The sequence below is a fragment of the Olea europaea genome, chromosome 12 (assembly GCF_002742605.1).
Source record: "Olea europaea var. sylvestris chromosome 12, O_europaea_v1, whole genome shotgun sequence".
Taxonomy (NCBI): Eukaryota; Viridiplantae; Streptophyta; class Magnoliopsida; order Lamiales; family Oleaceae; genus Olea; species Olea europaea.
In genome coordinates this window covers 52,517-75,538 of record NC_036248.1, presented here as the reverse complement: position 1 = coordinate 75,538, position 23,022 = coordinate 52,517, and the positions used below count along the sequence as shown (strand labels likewise).

The 23,022-nt window shown below is 35.1% G+C and overlaps 1 protein-coding gene and 1 pseudogene across 2 annotated transcripts; one reads left to right on the top strand and one right to left on the bottom strand.

Annotated features, from left to right (window-relative positions):
- The first annotated feature begins 1,196 nt into the window (after positions 1-1,196).
- Positions 1,197-3,916, top strand: LOC111405052 (ferritin-2, chloroplastic-like). 2 transcript variants are annotated; one of them, XM_023033741.1, is made up of 8 exons: positions 1,202-1,569; positions 1,714-1,797; positions 1,904-1,964; positions 2,057-2,144; positions 3,033-3,094; positions 3,268-3,333; positions 3,428-3,491; positions 3,612-3,916. In XM_023033741.1, the coding sequence occupies exons 1-8, from the start codon at positions 1,280-1,282 to the stop codon at positions 3,659-3,661; spliced, it is 765 nt and encodes a 254-aa protein (XP_022889509.1). In that variant the 5' UTR covers positions 1,202-1,279; the 3' UTR covers positions 3,662-3,916. The 2 variants fall into 2 exon arrangements, with proteins under 2 accessions (XP_022889510.1, XP_022889509.1); XM_023033742.1 differs by lacking the exon at positions 1,714-1,797 and having other exon boundaries at positions 1,197-1,569.
- Positions 3,917-13,507: 9,591 nt separating this feature from the next.
- On the bottom strand, positions 13,508-16,462 carry LOC111407069 (annotated as a pseudogene).
- Positions 16,463-23,022: the final 6,560 nt, after the last annotated feature.

Here is a 23,022-nt window from a genome sequence, read left to right as displayed (position 1 = left end):
ACTAGTCGACAATTTACAAGTGTTTAAACTTTAAGCCATGTTTGATGGCCATTAAAAAAAGAAACTTGGGTAAAATAGTGATTTTTTGGGGAATGTATTGTTAAAAGATAGAAAAAATATTGAATTTACGAGTAAAATATTTTATTGTATAAATATATGATTGAAAATGAGTAATTAAAATTCATTTTTCTCTCTTCTTATCAATCGCACATTTTTCAGTAAAATGATATTACACGTAAACTTAAAAACTTTTCTTTCCATTTTCACTACACATTCTTTAAGGAAATTACTATTCATTTTATGTTTGAGCCCCATTCTTTGGGAAAATGTATTTTTAAACATAGTGATGGCAAAAAAATCCGTCCGGCCCCAAATGAGGCAAAAAAATTCATTCCAAACGGGTCCGCGGGGCGCCCCGTTGTGAGGCTACCCTACCTTGAACTCGCTTGTGAAGGGAAAAAAAAGATTAAAAATAATTTTATTTCTAGATAATTCACCCGTTAAAAATCCATTTTGATTTTTTTTTAATCTAATAATCACATAACTCAAAATTTTAAAAATGCAAAAAAAATATAAAATATAAAAAATGAAACGAGGGAAAAAGTTGTCTTGTCCCCGCCCCATCTCGTCTAAGGCGGGGCCCTGTCCCAAACCCTCCCCATTGTCATCCCTACTTAAACAGTATTTTAATATTATTTCAACTATATATTTTTTAATAAAATAATATTACACGTAAATTTATTTTTTAATCACATATTTTTATCAATAAACAATTCAAAAATGTATTTTTCTTTTAAAATGGAGTTTAAACAAGATCATGATTTGAAATAATGGAGCTCCAACAAGAGCTTAATTTAAAGAGAATAAAATGGGCTAAAGTTTCTTTTGATATTGGATAAAGACACACTGGCCCTGGACGGACAGGCCCACCATTTGGTGCCCCCATGTGGCCAAATGGCGCATTGGACGTCAAGCACGTTCCTTTGATATTCTATGAAAGTAACTATTTCTATAAAAGAATAATCTCCAACTTTTTATCCTTTATCCTGGCTCAACCCAGATTTTTCTCGGGATTCCGCACTATTCCATGAGCTTGCCACGCGCTCTCTTTTGTCATTCAATCCTTTCCCTACACGTGTTCAACCATCCAACGGACAATAACACTCCCACTCCCACTCCCACTCCCACTCTGTAACCCGTTCATCCATATCTCCTTTCCCCTTCACATTTCTCTCTAAAAAATTCACACAAATCTCTCTCTTCTCTCGCGCTATATATAATGCTTCTGAAAGTTGCACCTGCTTCTGGGTTATTGAATTCCCATGGGGAAACTCTGGGCCCTTTGTTTTCGGCTATTCATTCGCACAAGAGTTTCGTGGGGAGAAGTGGAAATGGGTATGTGATATGCGCATCGAAACCGACAAGCAGCAAGCCTTTAACCGGTGTTATTTTTGAGCCCTTTGAAGAGGTAAAGAAGGAGCACATGCTTGTGCCCTCTGTTCCCCAAGCTTCGCTTGCTCGCCAAAAATACGCCGATGAGTGTGAGGCCGTTATCAACGAACAAATCAAGTGTGTTTCATTTGATTTACTGATGTCTTGAATCGAATTGAATTTTGTTTTGGTGGTCTGTTATTTGTCTCGTCTGAATTTGGATTTTATGCTTTTTTTTTTCTAGTCTATTGATGTTTTGGGGAATTGTTGTGGTGATTACAGTGTGGAGTATAATGTTTCGTATGTCTATCATGCCATGTTTGCCTACTTTGATAGAGATAACATTGCTCTCAAGGGTCTTGCCAAGTAATTCTCGAAAATTCTTTAGAATTGGAAACTCTGCCATTTATTATTTATTAATTATTTTTTTGTAAAATGTAAATCTGTGGGATTATGATTTGTTCTGTCAAAGGTTTTTCAAGGAGTCCAGTGAAGAGGAAAGACAGCATGCTGAGAAATTTATGGAATATCAGGTGCTTGATTATTTGCACAGATGACTTTCTTGAATTTGTTTTCCAGCCATATTGAATTAATTACTTTCGCTCATCTGTTTGGTGAAATTCAGAACAAGCGAGGTGGAAAAGTTAAGCTTCAGTCTATTTTGATGCCAGTTTCAGAGTTTGATCATCTTGAAAAGGGTGATGCATTATATGGTAAGTTCTTAATTTCTTTGAGCTTGTTTGCCTAAGCTTAAAAGCACAAAATTGTTTCTTTTTGGCTTAGTTTGGCAATGTAGAGTGATACTGCTGAAATTAGCTGGCTTCTACAAAAGAAGCAAGGTGACATTGCTCTAATATAGTTGTATATTACTACTGCATCCCGTGATATAAAACATAGGTTATAAAAGAAAATGTCACTTTGCCCGAAAATGCTTGACACCTGGTGTGACCGACCCTCACAAAGTGCGCGGGTCCCACATGAATTAAATAATGCCCGACCCTCAAGGTCTATATCAATCATTATATTCCCCTAGCTCAGTCTGGTTATAAATACTTGTAATATGAATTTTAATACTCGTTCTTTTAGCACTTGGATGCACTTACCATGTGTTATACTTGACCAATGATACTCTTATTAGATGAAATATTTTATTTGATTTTGTGCTTTTTAATACTGAAAATTAATATTTCAACATTTGTTGTGAACATAAAATATAGAATCTTGAATGCTGAAATATATGAGCTGTATTAATATACTATGTCTATTTTAATTTAAAACATATTAGATGTTATATTATCCTATGAATGTAGTACAACAAAAAATAATATGAATGTCAATATTTTAACAAAATAACTTCTCCGTCACTTGCCAAGTCGTGCTAAAATACTTACTTAAATATTATTTTCCCTCATATTTTTGTGTTGATTGATCATTGTATTATTCAAGAAAAAATTCTACTACAGTCCCATATTTGTAACTAGGATATGTACTTTCCTTGTTATGAGTTTAAGTACTTCTAATCTTTACTAAAGACTAATGGAACCTCTTTTTACCCTTCTTTTATTTTGTTTGACCTTCAATATTTTGGACTTGTTTTACAGCTATGGAACTTGCATTGTCTTTGGAGAGGCTGACAAATGAGAAGCTTCTAAACGTGCACGCTGTAAGCCATGTTCTACACTTGTGTACTTGTCTACATTAATGTTATAGTAGTATAAAGTTCGAACGAAAATCTTATACAAATTCTGATTTTTACTCAGATGCTGTTTTAGTCATAGTTTCAAATGTAATGAAGAGTCACATTTATACTGAGATGCTTCTTTTTTGCAAAAACAGGTAGCCTTCCGAAACAATGATGTGCAGTTGGCTGACTTTATTGACAGCGAGTTCTTGGCTGAGCAGGTTCTTGATTGTGTTCTATCTATATTCTATCATATGATCTTCTTATAGAAGATCTCACCACAATTATTCATAGCAAAAAATGTTTTCTTTATAGGTGGAATCCATTAAGAAGATATCAGAATATGTTGCCCAGCTGAGAAGAGTAGGCAAAGGACATGGTATGAATACTAAGTTTAGTCCCCATCGCAAAAAAAATGATCCATGCGTGTATTGCCAATGCCATTACGTGGATTCTTTCACCAGTTTTTTTAACCATCTTTTCCTTCTTGGAATGTCAGGAGTGTGGCACTTCGATCAGATGCTTCTCCAGGAAAAGCAAGCTGCCTGACTGAAGCTTAGTCTTAGCCCTCTTGGAGTGGTTTCTTGCAGAATTAGTTTTCTAGATTTTGCTAGAGATTTTCGGAGTTTTAGCTTGTGTTGCAGCAGATGAATGTTAGTTCTAGTATCTTGTGTCAACTTAGTCAAAGATTTCAAATTCTCGGTAGATTCTGCTCTACAACTTTTAAGATGGAACTCAAATAAGAGCCTGTTTGATAGAATTTATTTGAGAATAATGAGTTATTGAATAGTACTTTTTGGAAAATGTTTGGTTAAAAAGTAAAACTTTATTGGTTTGTATATAGAATATTTTATTGTGTGAATATGTGATGGAAAATGATCATGTAGCAAATAATTTAAATTTTTAAAGGATGAGAAATATGGGCTAAATTGTCAATACCAGTTGGCTACCGGGTCATTTATAAAAGTTGGTAATATTTCAAGATGCTGAACTTCAACCATCATTTTTAATTTTGTTGAAAGACATTCTCATATTATGTTCAAACTTGCTCTCTTATGCTCTTAATAATTATAGGGCTTTACATATGTCAATTCAAAAATGTTGACTTTTGATTATCTTTGCAAAAAGGGTAAAATTTGACACCAAATTATTTTACCCTTAATGAAAAAATAAATAATTTCATATTGCACATGTCAAATCACAACTAATGCTAGACACAAAAATGTCGAGAACAACATTTAAAGTGTAGAAAAATGTCACGTTCGAAATAAAATGTCATTCTAAACATTTAATAGGTCAAATGTCTAGAACATTTAATATTGTAATTTGATATGCGTACTTTTGAAATATAAACAGATTGAAATATCGAGAAAGACATTTGAAATGTCGAGAACATTATTTTAATGTAGCTTCTCATGGAAGCTATTTAGGCGTACTTTCGTCCAAATAATTGTAAAAATGGACATTGAAAAATTTTGAACATTTTTACAAATGATTGTATCAAAAGACATTTTTTGTAATTTCCTCATAATTATATTGTTTAAACCATGAAATGGTGGAGCAAGACCAAATGTAAGTACCATTATCAACCAATACAAAGAAACTGTCAGAAAAGATTGACATAAAAAATATAAAATATAAAATAAAAATAAATTCAGAACCACTTAAGCCCTGTTCTTTTTGTTGTTCTCATGTTATTTTCGATTTTTCAAAATTGTGAAAACGCGATCTCTTTTCCATTTTCGAAAATCGAATTTTTGAAAATGAAAAAAAAATTTGTAAAGAAAATGCAGAACGTCAATTTGGATGTTTTCTATTCAAAACCCAATTTTTTTTGAAAACACGAGAAACGGGAAAGAGAAACTCATTCAAGTTTATCTCTCTTCAGTCTCCTTTCTCTTTTCCCTAATAGCTGTCTCTTCCTTCTCTCTCGACCCTGGCTTTTCTCTCAAACACTACAACCGACAATGAAGGAGATGTGCCGATGCCAGCGCCAGCATGGGAAGGCGACGCTGCTGTGAAAGTAGCATCGTGATGGGTGTTAATCTGCACTTTTGGGGGGGTTTTTTGGTTTTTCGATCTATTTATCTCTCTTCAGTCTCCTTTCTCTTTTCCCTAATAGCTGTCTCTTCCTTCTCTCTCGACCCTGGCTTTTCTCTCAAACACTGCAACCGACAATGAAGGAGATGTGCCGATGCCAGCGCCAGCATGGGAAGGCGACGCTGCTGTGAAAGTAGCATCGTGATGGGTGTTAATCTGCACTTTTGGGGGGGTTTTTTGGTTTTTCGATCTGGCGGCGACTGGTGTTGATGGTGGTGGTGGCAGGCAGGCGTTAGTGGTTTGTCTATGGTGGTACGTTTGATGGTGGTAGTGATGGTATTGATTTTGGTTGATTTTGTGGTGGTACGTTTGATGGTTTGTGGTGGTTTGTATGATGGTGGTCTCGGCAGCGATCGACGAAGGTGATGTGGAGCAGTGGATGAATTGATGGTTCATGGTGGTTGAATTGATGGTGGTGGCAGCGATTGACGATGGTGATGTGGTGCGGTGGATGAATTGATGGTTTATGGTGGTTGAATTGATGGTGGTGGCGGCGATCGACGATGGTGATGTGGTGCGGTGGATGAATTGATGGTTCATGGTCGTTGAATTGATGGTGGTGGTGGTATGTTCTTCCTTCTTCTCTATTTTCTGCATTTCTCCCCGAATTGATGGTTCATGGTGGATGAATTGACGATACGTTCTTCTTTCTTCTCTTTTTCTGCGATTGATGAATTGATGAATGGATGGTTCATGGTGGTTGAATTATGGTGATTTGGTTGATTTTGGCGGTGACAGTAGTTGATTTTGGTTAATGGTTCATGTTGATGGTGTTGGCAATCGATGGTTGTGTTGATCTTCGTTGGCACTTGGCAGTTGATTCGAGCTAGTGGTGGTGTCTTGAATAAAATCGCACGAAAAATATTCTCAAAATTTCAAAGCAAATGCGCTTTCCATTTTTATGTTTTGAGAAATAATTTTACAGAATGACAAAAAGAACGTATTTTCAACAATTTCAAAACAGGCCCTCAAAACACAACTCAAAATGAATTCGAAACTCAAAAATACAAAATTGAAACACGAAGAGAACAGCCCCTAAGGGCCCATTTGATTCTCATTCTTTGACTACAAAAATGAAAAATATGTCCATTATTCATCACATTAAGCCATTATATTTGACTTTCTATCTCTTATGTGGGTTCCATAACGATTATATTTTTCATTTTCATTCTTAGAAAAATCAGAATCAAACGGGCTCTAAAATGGATTCTTGCGAAGTGCCCAAAAAGGGCAATTAGAAACCATGTATATTACATGTGATCCTTTGCTATTAAACTTCGTAAACCAGTATCGTTTATCAAATAACTCTATTCCAGTAACAAATTGATGGATTAGCCATCAAGTTAAATTTTCTAATTCAATCACTCTTACCAAATACCAGAAGTAAAAGAAAACTAAATGCTTCGAATGAAACTAATCTATTTAGTATCATTACGTAGAGGTAAAATGTACAACAATTAAACAGTGAGATCCAAAATTCTTCATGGAGCATGTACCTTCTAAGTAAAACAGATAGGCATAGTTCCATTATCATCTTCGTGGTGAGAAAAGCAAAATCGAACAGATTATTAGCTTTCCTCGGAACTTGTTTACAATTGATTGCCTCAATTGCGCAAGTGATTTTATTGGGCTATGATGCCATTTTCTTGGTGGTCTAGCCCATCTGGGCTATGATGATAGATTGATGCACAGACACTACTTAAGCCCTTGTCCAAAATGTACTGTGATGGACTCTTATCACCCGACCCAAACTGTGACACACATGTGTCGCTCTGGTCCTTTTGATCTCCTAAACCTAACATCTACGATGATGACCCATTAATATAAATGCATGGTCTGAGACTTTTAGCCCTAATTTTTGAGTCATTATTCTTGTGCGTCTTCGTGAGATTTTTGTGGAACCTTCTCGGTCTCTCCTTTTCAAGACTTGGTGTCTCTGCCTCTTCTCCTTCTTCGTGAATCTCTTCCTTTAGCCATTAAACCCCTGGTTTTCTGGTGATTCTGTGTGCGTCAAGTCTTAGTGATTCTTCAGTTTCGATTTATGAAGAGTTTCTGTTGGTTTTTTGGAGAGTTTTTGTTCCATTAAAGCGACTGTCTCTGTATCAAGTTTGGGACTATGTCTTTGTGAGTCTAATCCTTTGTACAGACAGGTCTGTACAAGTTTGATCTGAGCCCAAATCTATGAGAACTTGTTGCCTTGGTTGTTGTCTATATTCTGTAATATTGGTACGATCTTGGGTCACTGAGATGTAACAGTGGTATCAAAGCCTCTTTTAGTCTGTACGAGTTCCTATCTCTAGCTTATGGTCATGGAAAATTAATTTTCACAGCCTAATTCTTGTGAGACCGACAGGCATTGAAAACCCTAAAACTGATTGGTGACAGATCTTGGTTTGGTTTTATGATCTTTTACTTTTTCTTGGTATAATGACATTTGTTGTTGGTGACTTTGCAGGAATAATTGGATTTTGAGTTTTTTCTTGGTGAACCAATTTTGAAAACTTGGATGTTCTATGGGATACACGATTTTTCGATCGATTTTTTTAACCCTCTTGTGACTTTTACACGTGATACATGATTCTTTACTGAGTGCTTTAGGATTGTGTATATTTCTTGGGTTGAGGTGTTCTAGAATTTGGGAATATTTCACACACTCTCTTTATACAAGAGTGTTCTGCATGCTATTAATCTTTGTGATTAACTCTTGATCTTTCTGGCCTGCCTATTCTCTAATATTTGTGATTAATTCCTGATTTCTGTATACTGCCTATTGATTAATCTGTATGATTAATTCTTGATCCCTGTATTTTGCCTATTGATTAATTTTTGTGATTAATTTCTAATCCTTATTGTCTACCTATTGTTTAGTCTTGGTGACTGTCTACTGATTCTATATTAATACTGTACACTTACACTGCACTACTGTGGACTTGGGTTGAGCCTTGACCTGTGGTCTTTGAGCCTAACGAAATCCTGGTGAACTCAAGACACATCACCGCATTCTGAAGTGATTTGTAATTTTTCTGATTGGTTACTATTTTGTTACTGTTCACTGTGTTATATCTCCCTGATATTTTCATACTGTGTGATACTTTGTGTTGTCATATATTCTGTGAAATATCTTCTTGATACTTTTGGCTGAACTTTAACCCTCAAAAATTTTCTTGTGTTGATTAAAAACTTCAAATGACAACGGCAACGTTTGAACTTTGGGTTTTTAATGAAAAATGAGATTTTCCCATTTGGCAGCAAAAAATGAGGGAGGTTCTTGTTCAACAGAAAGTGTCTAAAGCTATAACTGATAGATATCCTGCTATTATGACTAATGAACAAAAAACTGAATCTGATGAGCTTGCCTATACTTCCATTATTCTTCACTTGGCTGATCAAGTATTAAGAAATGTTAGAAAATTGGATAATGCAAAAGCTTTATGGGAAAAATTTGAAGAACTTTATTTAGCTAAGTCATTGCCAGATAAAATTTTTCTTTGGAAAGATTCTTTAGTTTTAAAATTGACATGTCCCAAGACTTAGATGATAACCTTGACACTTTCAATAAACTTGTACAAGATATTACTAATGCTGGGGACAAAGTATCTCAAGCACACAAAGCTGTAATGCTCCTAAATTCCATACCTGAAGCTTATAAAGATGTTAAGACTGCTATTAAGTTTGGCAGAGAGTCTTTAACACCTGAGATAATGATTAATGCTCTAAGAAGCAAAGAATTGGAAGTTAAGTCTGAGAGACATGACAATGAAAGTGAAAACCTGTTTGTAAGAGGTAGATCACTGACGAGAGATAGTAATAATCAGGGTAACGAACATAACTAGTGGAATAATGCCTCTAAGAAGAATGGGAAAGGTGGACAAAGGTCAAAATCTATAAATAGAGCTAGAAAATATTATGGTTATGGCCAAGCAGGGTATTACATTAAAAACTGCTTTAAAAAGAAAAATGAGCAAAAGGAGGTTAAAATTGATGAATGGAATATTGTTGAGCCTCTAGGTGAGGGTACTGTTGATGTCTATGTTGTGATTGAGTCCACATTTGATTTGAATTTTGCAAATTATGCAGATAATTCAAGTTAGAGTGCAGAGTGGATCTAGATTCAGATTGTACCTTTCATATGACCTCTAAAAGCATTGATTGCTTGATTTTAAGGACTTAGATGGGGGTGAGGTAGTTATGGGTAACAATGCAGCCTGTAAAGTGTTGGGGATAGATAGTGTGACTTTAAAATTTGATAATGGGTACACCTTACTTTAGAAAGGGTGAGGTATGTACTAGATTTAAATAGAAATCTGATTTCAGTTGGTAACTTAGATGACATAGGTCTCCAAGGAAAATTTGGAGATAGCTTCTTGAAAATAGTTAAGAGATCCTTAGTTATTTTCAAGAGTATTAAAAGAAATGGAATCCATGTCACTAAGGCAAATGTGTTGAGTCACACTGCAAAGTCCTCTATGGTTGAAAGTGATGTCACATTGAAATGGCATAATTGGTTAGCCTATGTGAATGAGAAATGTTTACACATCTTAAGTAAGAAGGTTGCCTTTAGAAGTGATGTGATTTCTAAAATTCCCTTTTGTGAATATTGTACTTTAGGCAAACAGCATAGACTTCATTCTAGTACAAGGAAACACAAGACTACATCTATCCTAAAGTATATACATTTTGACTTGTGGGGTCCATCATCTACCACCTCTCAAGGTGGGAATAGGTACTTTTTATCCTTAATTGATGATTTTTCAAGAAAAGTATGAGTATTTCTTTTAAAACAAAATTTAGATACTTTTGAAACTTTTGAGACTTGGAAAACTTTGATTGAAAATCAAAGAAATAAAAAGATTAAAATTCTAAGGACAAATAATGGATTAGAATTTTGTAATGCTGATTTTGAAAAATTGTGTAAGGATGATGGCATTTTGAGACATAAAACAGTACTATATACTTCACAATAGAATGGCATAGCTAAGAGGATGAATAGGACAATCCTAAATAAGGTTAGATGTATGATGTTCAGTTCAGGTGTCCCTAAAGTGTTGTGGGGGAAGGTTGTTATGACGTCAGTTTATATTATAAATAGGACCCCAACTACTGCATTTGATGGTAGGACACCTGAGGAAATGTGGACAAGTAGATTGGCTGACTATACACACTTAAAAACTTTTGGTTGTGCAGCATATTCACACCAAAGTGTTGGAAAACTTGAGCTTAGATCCCAGAAATGTGTTTTCATGGTATATCCTGAAAGAGTGAAGGGGTACAAGCTTTGGGTGAGAGAAAATGGGGTTTTTAGGATGATAACCAATAGGAATGTGACTTTCAATGAAAATGAGATGCCTTCTTTACATAGAAAGACCTCTAGTGAGGTGTCTAAGGGTCAAAAAGAGGAAAATACTAGGCTGCAGGTGAAACTTGAACCTTCACCTGATCTAGAATCAAGATTACAATGAGATTGTGGAAGAATCAGTTCATGAAACTGTTCAAGAGCCTATTGGTGAGTTAATGAACCCTTTTAGTGATTATCAGTTAGTTAGAGATAGGGTTAGAAGAGAAATAAGAGAGCCTATTAGGATGCAAGACTATATGTTACTTTCTATTTTGTCATATTAGGATTTGACTTTTAAGGAGCCTAAATCCTATGAAGAGGCCATTAGTTTTTAGTTTTCTAAGGAATGACAGCTTGCTATGGAGGAAGAAACGAGGTCCTTAGTGAAAAATAAGACCTGGAACTTAGTGCCTAAACTTGAAAATAAATCTCTAGTTGACTATAAGTGGGTTTATACGGTTAAAAAAGGTAATCTCCCTAATCAGCCCGTTAGATTTAAAGCTAGGTTAGTGGATAAGGGGTTTACTCAAAAACCTGGTATTGATTACAATGAAATCTTTTCTCCTGTTGTGAAATATACTACCATTAGAGTCGTACTTGCATTAATTGCACAATATGATTATAAATTAGAGCAAATAGATGTTAAACTACGTTTTTGCATGGTGACCTTGATGAAACCATATATATGAGACAGCCACAAGGTTTCATTAATAACATAAAATCTGATCATTACCTCTTAAAAAGATCACTTTATGGCATAAAACAATCTTCTAGGCAATGGTACAAACGCTTTGATAACTTTGTGTCTTCAGTTGGCTTTTTGAGAAGTTCTTTTGACCATTGCTTGTCTTTTAAAAAGGATAACGGCAACTGTGTGATTGTTTATTTGCTGTTATATGTGGATGATATGTTGTTAATTGGCCAGAAAATGAGTGATATAAATGAGATTAAAAAGGTGCTAAGTGCTGAATTTGAAATGAAGGACATAGGGCATGCTAAAAGGATTTTAAGGTGGATATTAAGAGGAATAGGTCACAATAGTTGTTAATTTTTTCGCAAACTGATTATGTGAAAAAGGTGTTATCCAAGTTTGCTATGCATGATTCTAAATCTGTGACATTACCCCTTGCATGTCATTTTGAGTTGAGTAAAGATCAATCACCACATGATGAATATGACATTAAATATATGGAAAAATAATATTCTAATGCTGTGGGATCTGTAATATACACTATGGTTTGCAGCCGACCCGATGTTGCACATGCTATAAGTATCTTAAGTAGAGTTATGTCCAACCCTGGCTCCAAACATTGGAATGCAATGAAATGATTATTAAGGTACTTAAAAGGCTCAGCAGACTCAAGCTTATATTTTCGATCTAGTAAAGAGGGAGTTAGTTTAAAGAGATATGTAGATTATGATTATGCCGATGATAGAGATAACAGGAAGTCAACTACAGCCTATATATTTACTTTGTGTGACACTTATGTTAGTTGGAAGTCTCAATTGCAATCAATTGTAGCCTTATCAACTATAGAGGCTGAATATGTAACTGCTGCTGAGGCCATTAAAGAGGCTTTATGGCTGAAAGGGCTCCTAAATGAAATAAATGAATTTTTTGATCCTCTTGTTGTATATTTTGATAGTCAAAGTGCTATACATTTATATAAAAATCCAATTTTTCATGAAAGAACTAAACATATAGATGTAAGAATGCATTTTATAAGAGATATTGTGCAAAAAGAATCTATTTTACTTGAAAAAATCCATACTTTGTTTAACCCCACTGATATGGTACTAAGGTACTTCCTCTAAATAAGTTTAAATCATGTTTGCAACTTTTAAGAATTGATACTGGATAAACTTTGTGTTGGTGCAAGTGTATTTGGTTTGGTACTGATGACCTGGAAGAGTTAAATCAATTGCTTGTGAAGTCTATTGTTATAATTTCTTTTCTCCGTGTGGTTTCTGATCATTGGCATCAAGGGACAAATTTATTGGGCTATGATACAATTTTCTTGGTGATCTAGCCCATTTGGGCTATGATGATAGATTGATGCCATTGATACTATTTAAGCCATTGCCCAATAACACGCCGTGATGGACTCTTACGACCTGGCCCGAACCGTCTGACCCACGTGTGTCGCTCTGGTCCGTTTGATCTCCTAAACCTAACATCTACGGTGATGACCCATTAATATAAATAGATGGTCTAAGACTCTTGGCCCTAATTTTTGAGTCATTATTCTTGTGCCAATTCGTGAGATTTCTATGGAACCTTCTTGGTCTCTCCTCTTCAAGACTTGGTGTCTCTATCTTTTCTCCTTCTTCGTGAATCTCTTCCTTTAGCCATTAAACCCCTGGTTTTCTAGTGATTTTGTGTGCGTAGAGTCTTGACGATTCTTCAGTTTTGATTTTGTGAAGAGTTTCTGTTGGTTTTTTGGAGAGTTTTCATTCCATTGAAGCGACTGCCTCTGTGTTGGGTTTGGGGCTGTGTCTTTGTGAGTCTAATCCTTTGTATAGATGGGTACAACGTTGATCTGAGCCCAAATTTATGAGAACTTGTTGCCTTGGTCATTGTCCATATTCTGTAATATTGGTGCGATCTTGGGTCTTTGATATGTAATAGATTTTTCAAGTGATGGCTAGTTGGCTAATGCGAGTTTAGTTGATGTCTCACCTAACACAAATGAGTTTTCTCTTGACACCGGCAGAAGAATCTTTCACCACTAGCAATCTCTTCCTTTCTAAATCATCCACTTCCTCAAAGGCGTTTATCCTTTCTTTATAACCGGTTACAAAGCTATTTCTGAAACAATTCAGGAGCAGGGCCATTTGACTAAGAAGACTACCAAGAGAATCAAGATAGAACAGAGATAAGAGAATACATTCTCTGCATCAGTGGTGAAATACTTTCTCGAACCTTGGTAATTTTCTTGAGATGTGATATAGAAGCAGCCTTAAACCTTTACCGTGTATGCCTCAGCAAGTGATGAATTAAGGTCTTCTCGAGATTGGGATCTCCTACTTTGTAGACGCATCTGACTTTTGTGGAGTGTCCAGAAGGAACCACATTACCGTTGTCAAATTGTATCCGTCCTAAGTTGCCTGAAGAAAAACTATGTACTACACAGAATAGAAGAAAGATTCATGAGCTAAATGCCACTGCTGCTGAAACCAGGTCCAGTATAAAATGGTCTTCGCTGAGTGTTTGCAATTGTTGAACTTGATGGTGTTTTTACCCTTCCGTCACCTGAAACGTGATGAACATCGTATATTCAACAGTAGTAAATCAAGCCTTAAGAAAGTGTGGAATTAGGAGCACTCTTTGCTAAGCTTGGAAAGTTCACTAATAAGTTTTGAATCAAATTAATTGTTATTGGTCAAAATTGGAAATAAGTTACTTAATTTGAAAGTAAGGTAAGAGCCACTTCAAAATGAGCAAGTTTTTACCATAAAAGTAAGAAAAAAAGGTATCATATCTAAACAAGATTTGAAACCAGAAGTTAAACTTTTATGTCTTTTTTAAGCTTAGCCCAATATGCACCACGTCCAGGAAGAGGAATTACCTGTATTTATAGGACTCCAATGCTAAAACTGGAAAGGAGATGAAATATTGAGAACTGATGTAGATGCCACACTGTTATGCCGGAAAAGTGGGAGATATGGCCTTCGAAAGAACTTTGACGGCCCATTCCCAGTACAAGACAATGCACGGACAAGGACAAACACTGAAGCAAATAAAATGGCAAAAAGAAGAACTGCATTTATCTTCATCTGGAATATTTTGTATCTATAAAAATCTACCCCTTTTGGAAATGCCTTTCCGGCTTCCAACAAAGCAACCCCGATTGTCCAAGTAATACTTCCAGAACCAATAATCACCTTCCTATCAATAATGTGCAATCCTTCTCTCAGCAGGAGCACAACGTACGACGCCCTAAAGCAGTATTGCTCCATAAAAGGCTGAGGTGCAACACTTTTTTGACGACATCCCATGTTTTTTCACAAAATTGCTAACTATTCTCTAAAATGTTGTCTAGTGCAGTGTCGGGATTCAAGTTGGAAAAACGGCACACAACATAGAAGCCAGACATAGCGTAGAACTGTCCAAAAGGACGAGGTAGATTGTCTGCAAGTGCACATGGATGCAACTCACAATCAATACCAGGAATATGATCCGACCATTCAGATAGATTAACAGCAACTTTTTTTTTTATCGATAAATGTGAATATATTGATCAAAACTGTAACATGTACAAATACATCAGGCATACCTGGGCAAGACAATGTCAAAATAAAATACTAGTACACCGGGCATACCCGAGCGAAACAAAGTCAATGATAAGTACAAGTACACCGGACATTCCCGGGCAAATCAAAATCCAAAACTAAAACAACTACTCCGGGCATACCCGGGAGACACAAAGAAGGCAAAATACATAAGAGATCAATGATCCACGGCCAAGGATTCAAAAAGAATCAAGACATCCGGATATAAAGTAAACATGACTTTGTATACGTGTGTCTTGATCCTTCTAGTGCATTAATAGCAACTTTTGCTAGTGCATTACATTGTTACCAGTTTGGAGTCCCAACAAGCCAAACAGGAACCCCCGCTTTTGCACTTTTACCCAATATATCTCCTCGAGCAGGACTTCTACCTTCTTCGTGGACAAAAGCACAATGGGAACACGTGTATTGCTCTTTGTTACCATAATGCAAACATGGATGCATAATTTTAACGTTTCCACTAACTAGATCTACATCAGTTACGTCAAGACGCCTCCTCAAAAGATGAGCTACAGATTTGTCAAATGCATCATTAAGCCCATATCCTGATAGAGAATGGACAGTGACATGATGGTAAAACAGGTTGATTCTCAGCTTTAAGCTAGTTTCGTTATGTGCAGCTTCTTTGCCCTCAAAAGTAACTTATAATGAGGAGCCACCTAGGTCAAGGGCACCAAATGTTTCTCTTTTGGGTGTGACCCCTAATACACCCACGTGATAATTTAAAGCAGTCTATCCACAATAAGCAGCCTCCACGCCAGTTATAATCTTAACCCACTCTCTCTTGCACAAAAAATGTGAACTCTTCAAAATAGACAAAGCATTATTAGGAAGACATTCTAAGTCTGAAAGTGGCAGGCGACAAACTCCAGCGGTAGCATAAAGAAAGAGAGAAGTAGTCTTATGTGATTTCTTAGGAATTTGTCTCCCAACCCATCGAACAAGGGATTTTATTGCACCTCTCAGCCCAGATATATTATGCACTAATTTGTTAAACCCAAGCTCAGTTTCCATTCTGTTGTAAGCCCGTCTACTCAATGAACTAGATTTTTTGTGAAAATCTTCGAGAAATGATTATAATAAGATCAGAAGATTGTGATCTTTGTTATGATTAACAAAAACTTGATATATGTAAACACGGGTCCCAATGCTTCCATAATCAAGCACTACATAGAACTTGGATGGACCTAGAGACCAGTTAGAATAAAGAAATTGCACAGCAAAAGAAAGAAAAGCAAATGATAATAAACAGAGAAGAATATAACTCGAATCCATTTCTTTTGCCTGGAAGGAATAACTAATGATGTCTTCTCCTTAGAAAAGCTCAATCCTCCATTTTCATTTTGCAAGAGATTTGACGATATTGTATGACCTGAACTCCTCTCTATTTTAGGGCTAAGGTCACATGCTTCTGGATCAAGTCGACGATAAGTAGACAAATCTTGAAAGGATGAGAAGAATCTCAAACTAGTCTTGTTCTCTGGGCAAGAAATGGTATAACCACGAGGAGAACCTCGAACAAGAAAAAATCCAGATGATTTATTTGAAAGAGCAAAAGACTTTGGGATTGACAAATGAGCTGTTGCAGAAGAAACAATTTCTGCAAATTTACTGAACACCATGTTTGTAGAAACTTACAGCTGGAGCGGAAAATAATTTTTCATCCCAGTAACTTTTACCCCTTAATCACAAGCTATCACAAATTAGAAAATGGTGTGCCATTTTTGAAAGCATTGTGTGCAAAAACTAGTTGCAGTGACAAAAATGACTCTTGCAGAATCAGCATAATAAGATTAGCCACATAATATAATGGCAGGAAAGCTAAAAGATTTTGTTGGACATCATTGACAGCAGTAATTATAGCCACTGATACTTGTGAGATAACAAAAAATGAAGTTTTTTCAGCATAAAAACAAGAAGAAAATAGACAGCCACCTCTGGTGGATGAAAGAATAAAAATGAAGCTTTACTGAACAGAAGCCACATATTGTAGTTAGTACCATGAATAGAATGCAGACATTTGATCAATCACAAACATCATGCGCAGAGGTTAACTATTGGCCGTTCTTGAAGTTGAAAGAGATCTTTGTCTCCTACCTACATAAGGTCTTAGTCGAAGTATTTCATCTCCCTCAATAAAGTTCATAGTATTTCGAAGAAGAAAATTGATACATAATCAAAATATCTTCAACACAAGCATAATGAAAGATCCTCAACTCACGTAATAAACTAACAAGGGTAGTAAAGAAATTAACCAAGGAGAAGAAGACACATGCAGCAAGGGCATGGTTATGCATTCTGTTAGGAGTAACTGAGAGGCAAAAATCACTTATAAATAGAGGGATGGTGCTATGGGAATGGAGGAGAATTTTGGTAGTCAATTGGGAGAGTTGTGGACCTCTCAAATGTCCTCATACCCTTCTCATTTTCTGTTTTATTTGCAATTTTAGATATGTTCTTTATAGCAAAATTCGTTCCTTTATAATCAAAGTTCAGTAATAGTATATTGAAAATTCTGTTCCAACCATCAGTTATTTTTAAGTTTGCTTGGTGAAGTGAGATCATTTCAGGTTCCTATCAATTGGTATCAAAGCAATGATGTTAGGGCAATGACAACAAATTTCAGCAATGAAATATAAGAGAGAGATCGAGAAGAGGGGTTAGGTTTGGATTCACAAGGGTGACTTATAATTTCCATTTTCTACGATGAGAATACCGAATGGTGGATCTCTAGGGCCGAGAAGATTTTCTCTAGGAATCAATTATCAGAAGCTGAGAAAATAGAGGCCGCCACAGCGTGTTTTGGCTGGGAAGCATGGGATTCGTTTTAGCAGGTCAATCGACAAAGGCCGACGAAAACTTGGGAAGAATTGAAGAGTTTGATGTTGGCTTGATTCTGCGTCATTAAGCTCTCGGGAGAAGAACTGTCTATGGGAAAACAAAGTGTGGTAAACTGGGAAACAGTGATTATTGAACAGCAACATCAATTACAGGGGTATACATCGCCATCACCGTTGCTGGAGGAGGAGAAGAGGTCAGAGGTGAGACAAGTCACTATAAATTGGCCGAACCGAGAGAAGAAATCCATGGCTGAGCCGGAAAGGGAGAGAAATGAAAAAGAGATCGCAAAGAACTCAACTGAGTTAGCAATTTTTAAAGACATAGATGAATTCGAGCAACAATACAGGTAGAACTATGAGATTCCAACACTAGCCATATAGGATTCTATGAATCAGATGAGGATGAGGCATGGGCATGCGTGGAAGGAGGGCATCGACGATCACAGTCATCTGTTTCAAAAAAAAAGGTTAAACCTTAACCTTAAGGGTCCCCCACCACCCCTACCCTGGAGCATCGTGAGGGAGGTAAATCGCAGGTTATGCCTCCAAGGGTACAGGGTGGAAGACTGCTTGTACACTTGCACTTACCCAAGAGCCAAATCCATATTTCAGGATTCGAACCCTTGACGTAGCAGCCTCAAGCAGAGCTGGATTTCTCCACCCTCCCCTTTTACCACTTGGAGATGTGCCCTGGGGGCACAGTCATCTGTTTCATCATCACGTGAAATAGTAGGAGGTTTCGAGGGCTTAGTTAATGGACTGTAGGTAGAGAAGATGAAAAAAGAGAGAGTGGGGAAGTTAGTGGGTTTGGGCTCTAATTTAGAGTTGGCACAAAGAGTTGAAGAGCAGCTTGACATAGTAAAACAGGCCCAACTGAATTTTAGCCCAAATAGAAGTAAACTTAGCCTATATAAAGGTAAACCCTTATTAACACCAAACCAAATTAAATTTAGTTCTTACAACCCAAGCCCACAATCTCTTTATCTCTCAACCTACCCATGTAACCCGGCTTGTTGGAATGTTCCACAAACGAACGCAATCAGCTAGACAAACTACACCAATTTTGTACCATGTTCGGCAATAGTGACCAAAGGAGCATTAATTTTCAAAAGGCTTACTGATGCATATTTACAGCTGAAAATGGAGAAAGGTCAATGTTATCATGAGAAGCACACACTTACGAGTTATAAATTTATTTCGACTCATCGGGTTCCAAAACTGAACATTTTGCGAGTAGAGGCTACTGGATTTGGAGTTGCTTTGGATGCGATACTTGCGATAATTGCTTTCTTAATTAAGTCCTCCCATTTGATGGAGTGGAAATGTTCCCTTCCGGTGATGACAATGACTGGAGTGCTTACAAGACAAATGGTTTGGTTGCATGATGAATTGACCAAGACATCAACAATTTCCACCTTGAGAACAAGATAGATTTTGGGGCGATAGGTAATGATAGATCCCCAACTCACGCAATAAACTAACAAGGGCAGTAAAGAAATTAACCAAGGAGAAGAAGGCACATGCAGCAAGGGCACATTTATGCATTCTGTTAGGAGTAACTGAGAGGCAAAAATCACTTATAAATACAGGGATGATGCTATGGGCATGGAGGAGAATTTTGGTAGTCAATTTGGAGAGTTGTGGACCTCTTGGACGTCCTCATACCCTTGTCGTTTCCTGTTTTATTTGCAATTTTAGACCTGTTCTTTATAGCAGAATTCTTTCCTTTATAATCAAATTGCAGTAATAGTATATTGAAAATTCTGTTCCAACCATCAGTTATTTTTAAGTTTACTTGGTGAAGTGAGATCATTTCAGGTTCCTATCACGTAACTACTAAAGCTAGTGTTATCTAATACAAGTTATTTGTTGATCTCATTATGGTTGATGGCATCAAAATATTCTTAGTTTCAGATAGAATTCTGTAATTAATGACAATTTTCTAAAACAAGGTTGCATATACAGTCATATAAAACTAGTAATTCTCTGTGTCACAATCAAACAAACAATTAGCAATAAATATTTTCTGTGATCCTTTAATAATTGAAAAAAAAATGCAATTTCTAATCTTGGTACTTCAACGGCTGGTTTCTATAGACCGAGAACTTCAGATAAGCCCTAACTCTTCTTCAAAGGATCATGTGAATCCAATCAAAATTTCTACTGCACTATTAAGTATATATTTCCATAAGTATCTCCCGTCAAATCTCAAAGCCAAACTAGAGGGCATTGGGTTCCATTCTGCTAAAAAATTAGGGAGGCAACAGAACAACTACCAAATCAATGAAATTCGATCTCTCTCTATCAAATCATTGAAGACACAAAATCACCAAAATATATATATATATATATATATATATATAGAATCATTACTCTCACAGAAAAGGATGTTCACTCTCTATAGTTATGACAGTCAGAGTTCATCCACTTTAGTCCATCGATTGGTTCAAGAGGATTTGGATCCTTTTTGAAATAGAATCTTCGATCCCAATTAAGGTTGGAAGTAGTCATACTAATATCAAGGAAACAGATCCTGTTTCAATTAAGAAATTTTAAAATTCATTTCATGGTAGACTTGGTGGCTTTGATAAGTTAAAATAGGAAAATTAAGCCGCAACCAAGAAGACTACTTCCCAATCGTGTCATTAATCTGGTAGAAGAGACAGCCAAGCCGTTCATTTCATTCTCACCCATAATTCGATCCAGAATTATACTAGTCAAGATAACATTTTTCATTGTAATTTCCATTCCCATTTGGAGATTTGTCTTTAATTTCATTTTTGCAATCGCAATGGAAAGATCAAACAACTAAACATAGATGGATTCATAAAAACTAAAATACACTTCAGGACAAACAATTTTTTTCACTTACCGACAGGTCGTTGGAAGATAGGATGGAGTGGAAAAACTGCAAAGTTTAAACATTCTCTCCTTGTACCCATGAATTTTAATCCGAACCTAACAAGCTCTGGAGCGCGTTTGATCAATTTACGTATAACTGGAAGTCAGTTTGAAGCTTATAAACTTTGTTAGAGTATCTCAACAAACTCTTTATTTTTAGAGGGCATTTTGGTGTTAGTGGAGAGTGTGACTGAATGACAAAATCGTCAAAACCATTCAAGTCGAACTCGCTTTTTTAACAATGTTGGTTTGTATCTATGTGGATCTGCCAATATTTTAGTTTTGACTAAAAAGCTGTTTAATTTAGGTTTTAATTTTTACAAACCTTTTCAATTCGTCAAATTGCTTACAAAAATAAATTAATTTAAATTTCATTTAATCCAATTAAAAAGAGACAATAATATCCAAACCTAATTAAATTCAATTCTAAACCCAATTAAACTTAATATCCAATTAGATAATTACCCATCCCAACTTTAAACGCATGGCCTAAAACGTGTAATATGTGATACTCGCAATAGTTTTGTAACTCCTAGGTTTCCCCCTTCCCAAACTATAACAACAAAGGGATGTGAACTTATACTCTATATAAAGCCTATTTGAGTTTCATTTTATTGTAAGAATACATTTTGAAAGGGTAATTAACACATAACGTCCTTACATTTCATAATTATTGTTGAAAATGTCTTTACCTTTTATTTTTTGGTATTTTCACCGTTATTTTTACCTTTCATTACACAAAAGGCTTTTTGATCCATTTTCTCAATTAAAAATGATGAATATACACTTCTATTTAAATAAAACAAAAAGAAAAAGAAAGAACTAATTGTAATTATAGTTCCAATTTTTTTTTCAATGGTACAAATGACTCTCAAATAAATTAGGAGAAGGGTAATTAGCACACAATGTCCCTACCTGTCATTACTATTGTGAAAAACATTCATACATTTCATATTTTGTCATTTCCTCCCTTAATTATATATTTGATTGTGCAAACTATCATTTCTTTCCATTTTCATTCAATTTTTCAATAAAATTTGTGAAATGATGAATGTATTCTTCTATTTAAATTTAAAAAAATAAAGAATTAATTGCAATCATAGTTTCAGAAATTTTTAAAAAGTACAAACGAGTCCTAAATAAATTATTAAAAAATCAAATTTAATTTTTTTTAACAAAAAGTGCAAACAAGTTCAAATAAATTATTAAAAAATTATAAATTAAAAAAATGTGCAAATGATTTTCAAATAAATTATTAAAAATTAGAAATTACAAAAAATAATTTTCTTTATTTTTCTTTATTTAAATAGAAAAGGTATATTAGTTATTTTACAGCTTTTATTAAGAAATTGGATGAAAATTGATTGGAATAATGTTTTCTGCAATTAAAGGTGTAATAAGGGTGAAAATGTCAAAAATCAAAGATAGAGACCTTTTTCACAATAATAGTGAAAGGTATGGACATTATGTGCTAAATGCTCGTTCCCCTTTAATAATGTATTTGGAACTCGTTTGCATTTCTAAAAAAATTTTGAGACAATAGTTGCAATTATTTTTTTCTTTTTCTTTTTATTTAAGTAGAATGGTATATTAATCATTTCATAGCTTTTAATTGAGAAAGTGGTTGAAAATGATCTTTTGCGCAATAAAATGTGAAAATATTAAAAAATGAAAGGTAATGATGTTTTCCACAATAATAGTGAAAGATAAGGACATTATATGCTAATTACCCTCTTTTGAAATAGTAGATTGATGAAGAATGTGCGATAAGAAAATAACATTTAATATTATTTAATTGAAAAATATGTTATTGAAAAAAGGAGATGGAAAAAATGTATTTTAAAAATAATGGGGATCAATCGAGAGCATGTATTTATATATCGATTTCTATATTTTGATTCATGTTAATTTAGAGTGTGTCCTTAGTTTGTTTTTTTGTTGTATATTAATTTTCAATAATGAAAAACAAGATTTTGTTGCTATTCCAAGAATTGTTTTTCCTTTGATAATAGCACAAACAAACTAAAGACTTAGTTGGAAACTGATATTATAGATGTTTTCTTTAATTCAAGGAACAAATTTGTATAGATGTTTACGTGTATGTTATATTAAGAATAAAGTATTCGAATTTTTACCTATATTCGATGGTTGATTCTTGAATTAATTCTGAATCACGAACTTTCAAGAGCTTCTATCTTTTTAATTCTAAGAACTTGATTCTCCAAATCTCCAAGTTTTCCACGATATTCTCCAAAGTCAATACCATACCGATGGATGAATATATTTTTAAATTAAATCAAGAACCTAATTTTTGAATTGAACAATTGAATACAGTAAGAAAAAATATTTTCTCTCATTTTTTATCTAAATTTGAACACTATGAAATTATTGTATTACATTTGATTGTGTTCAATATGATGTCTCAGTTCCATTTAGTCTCT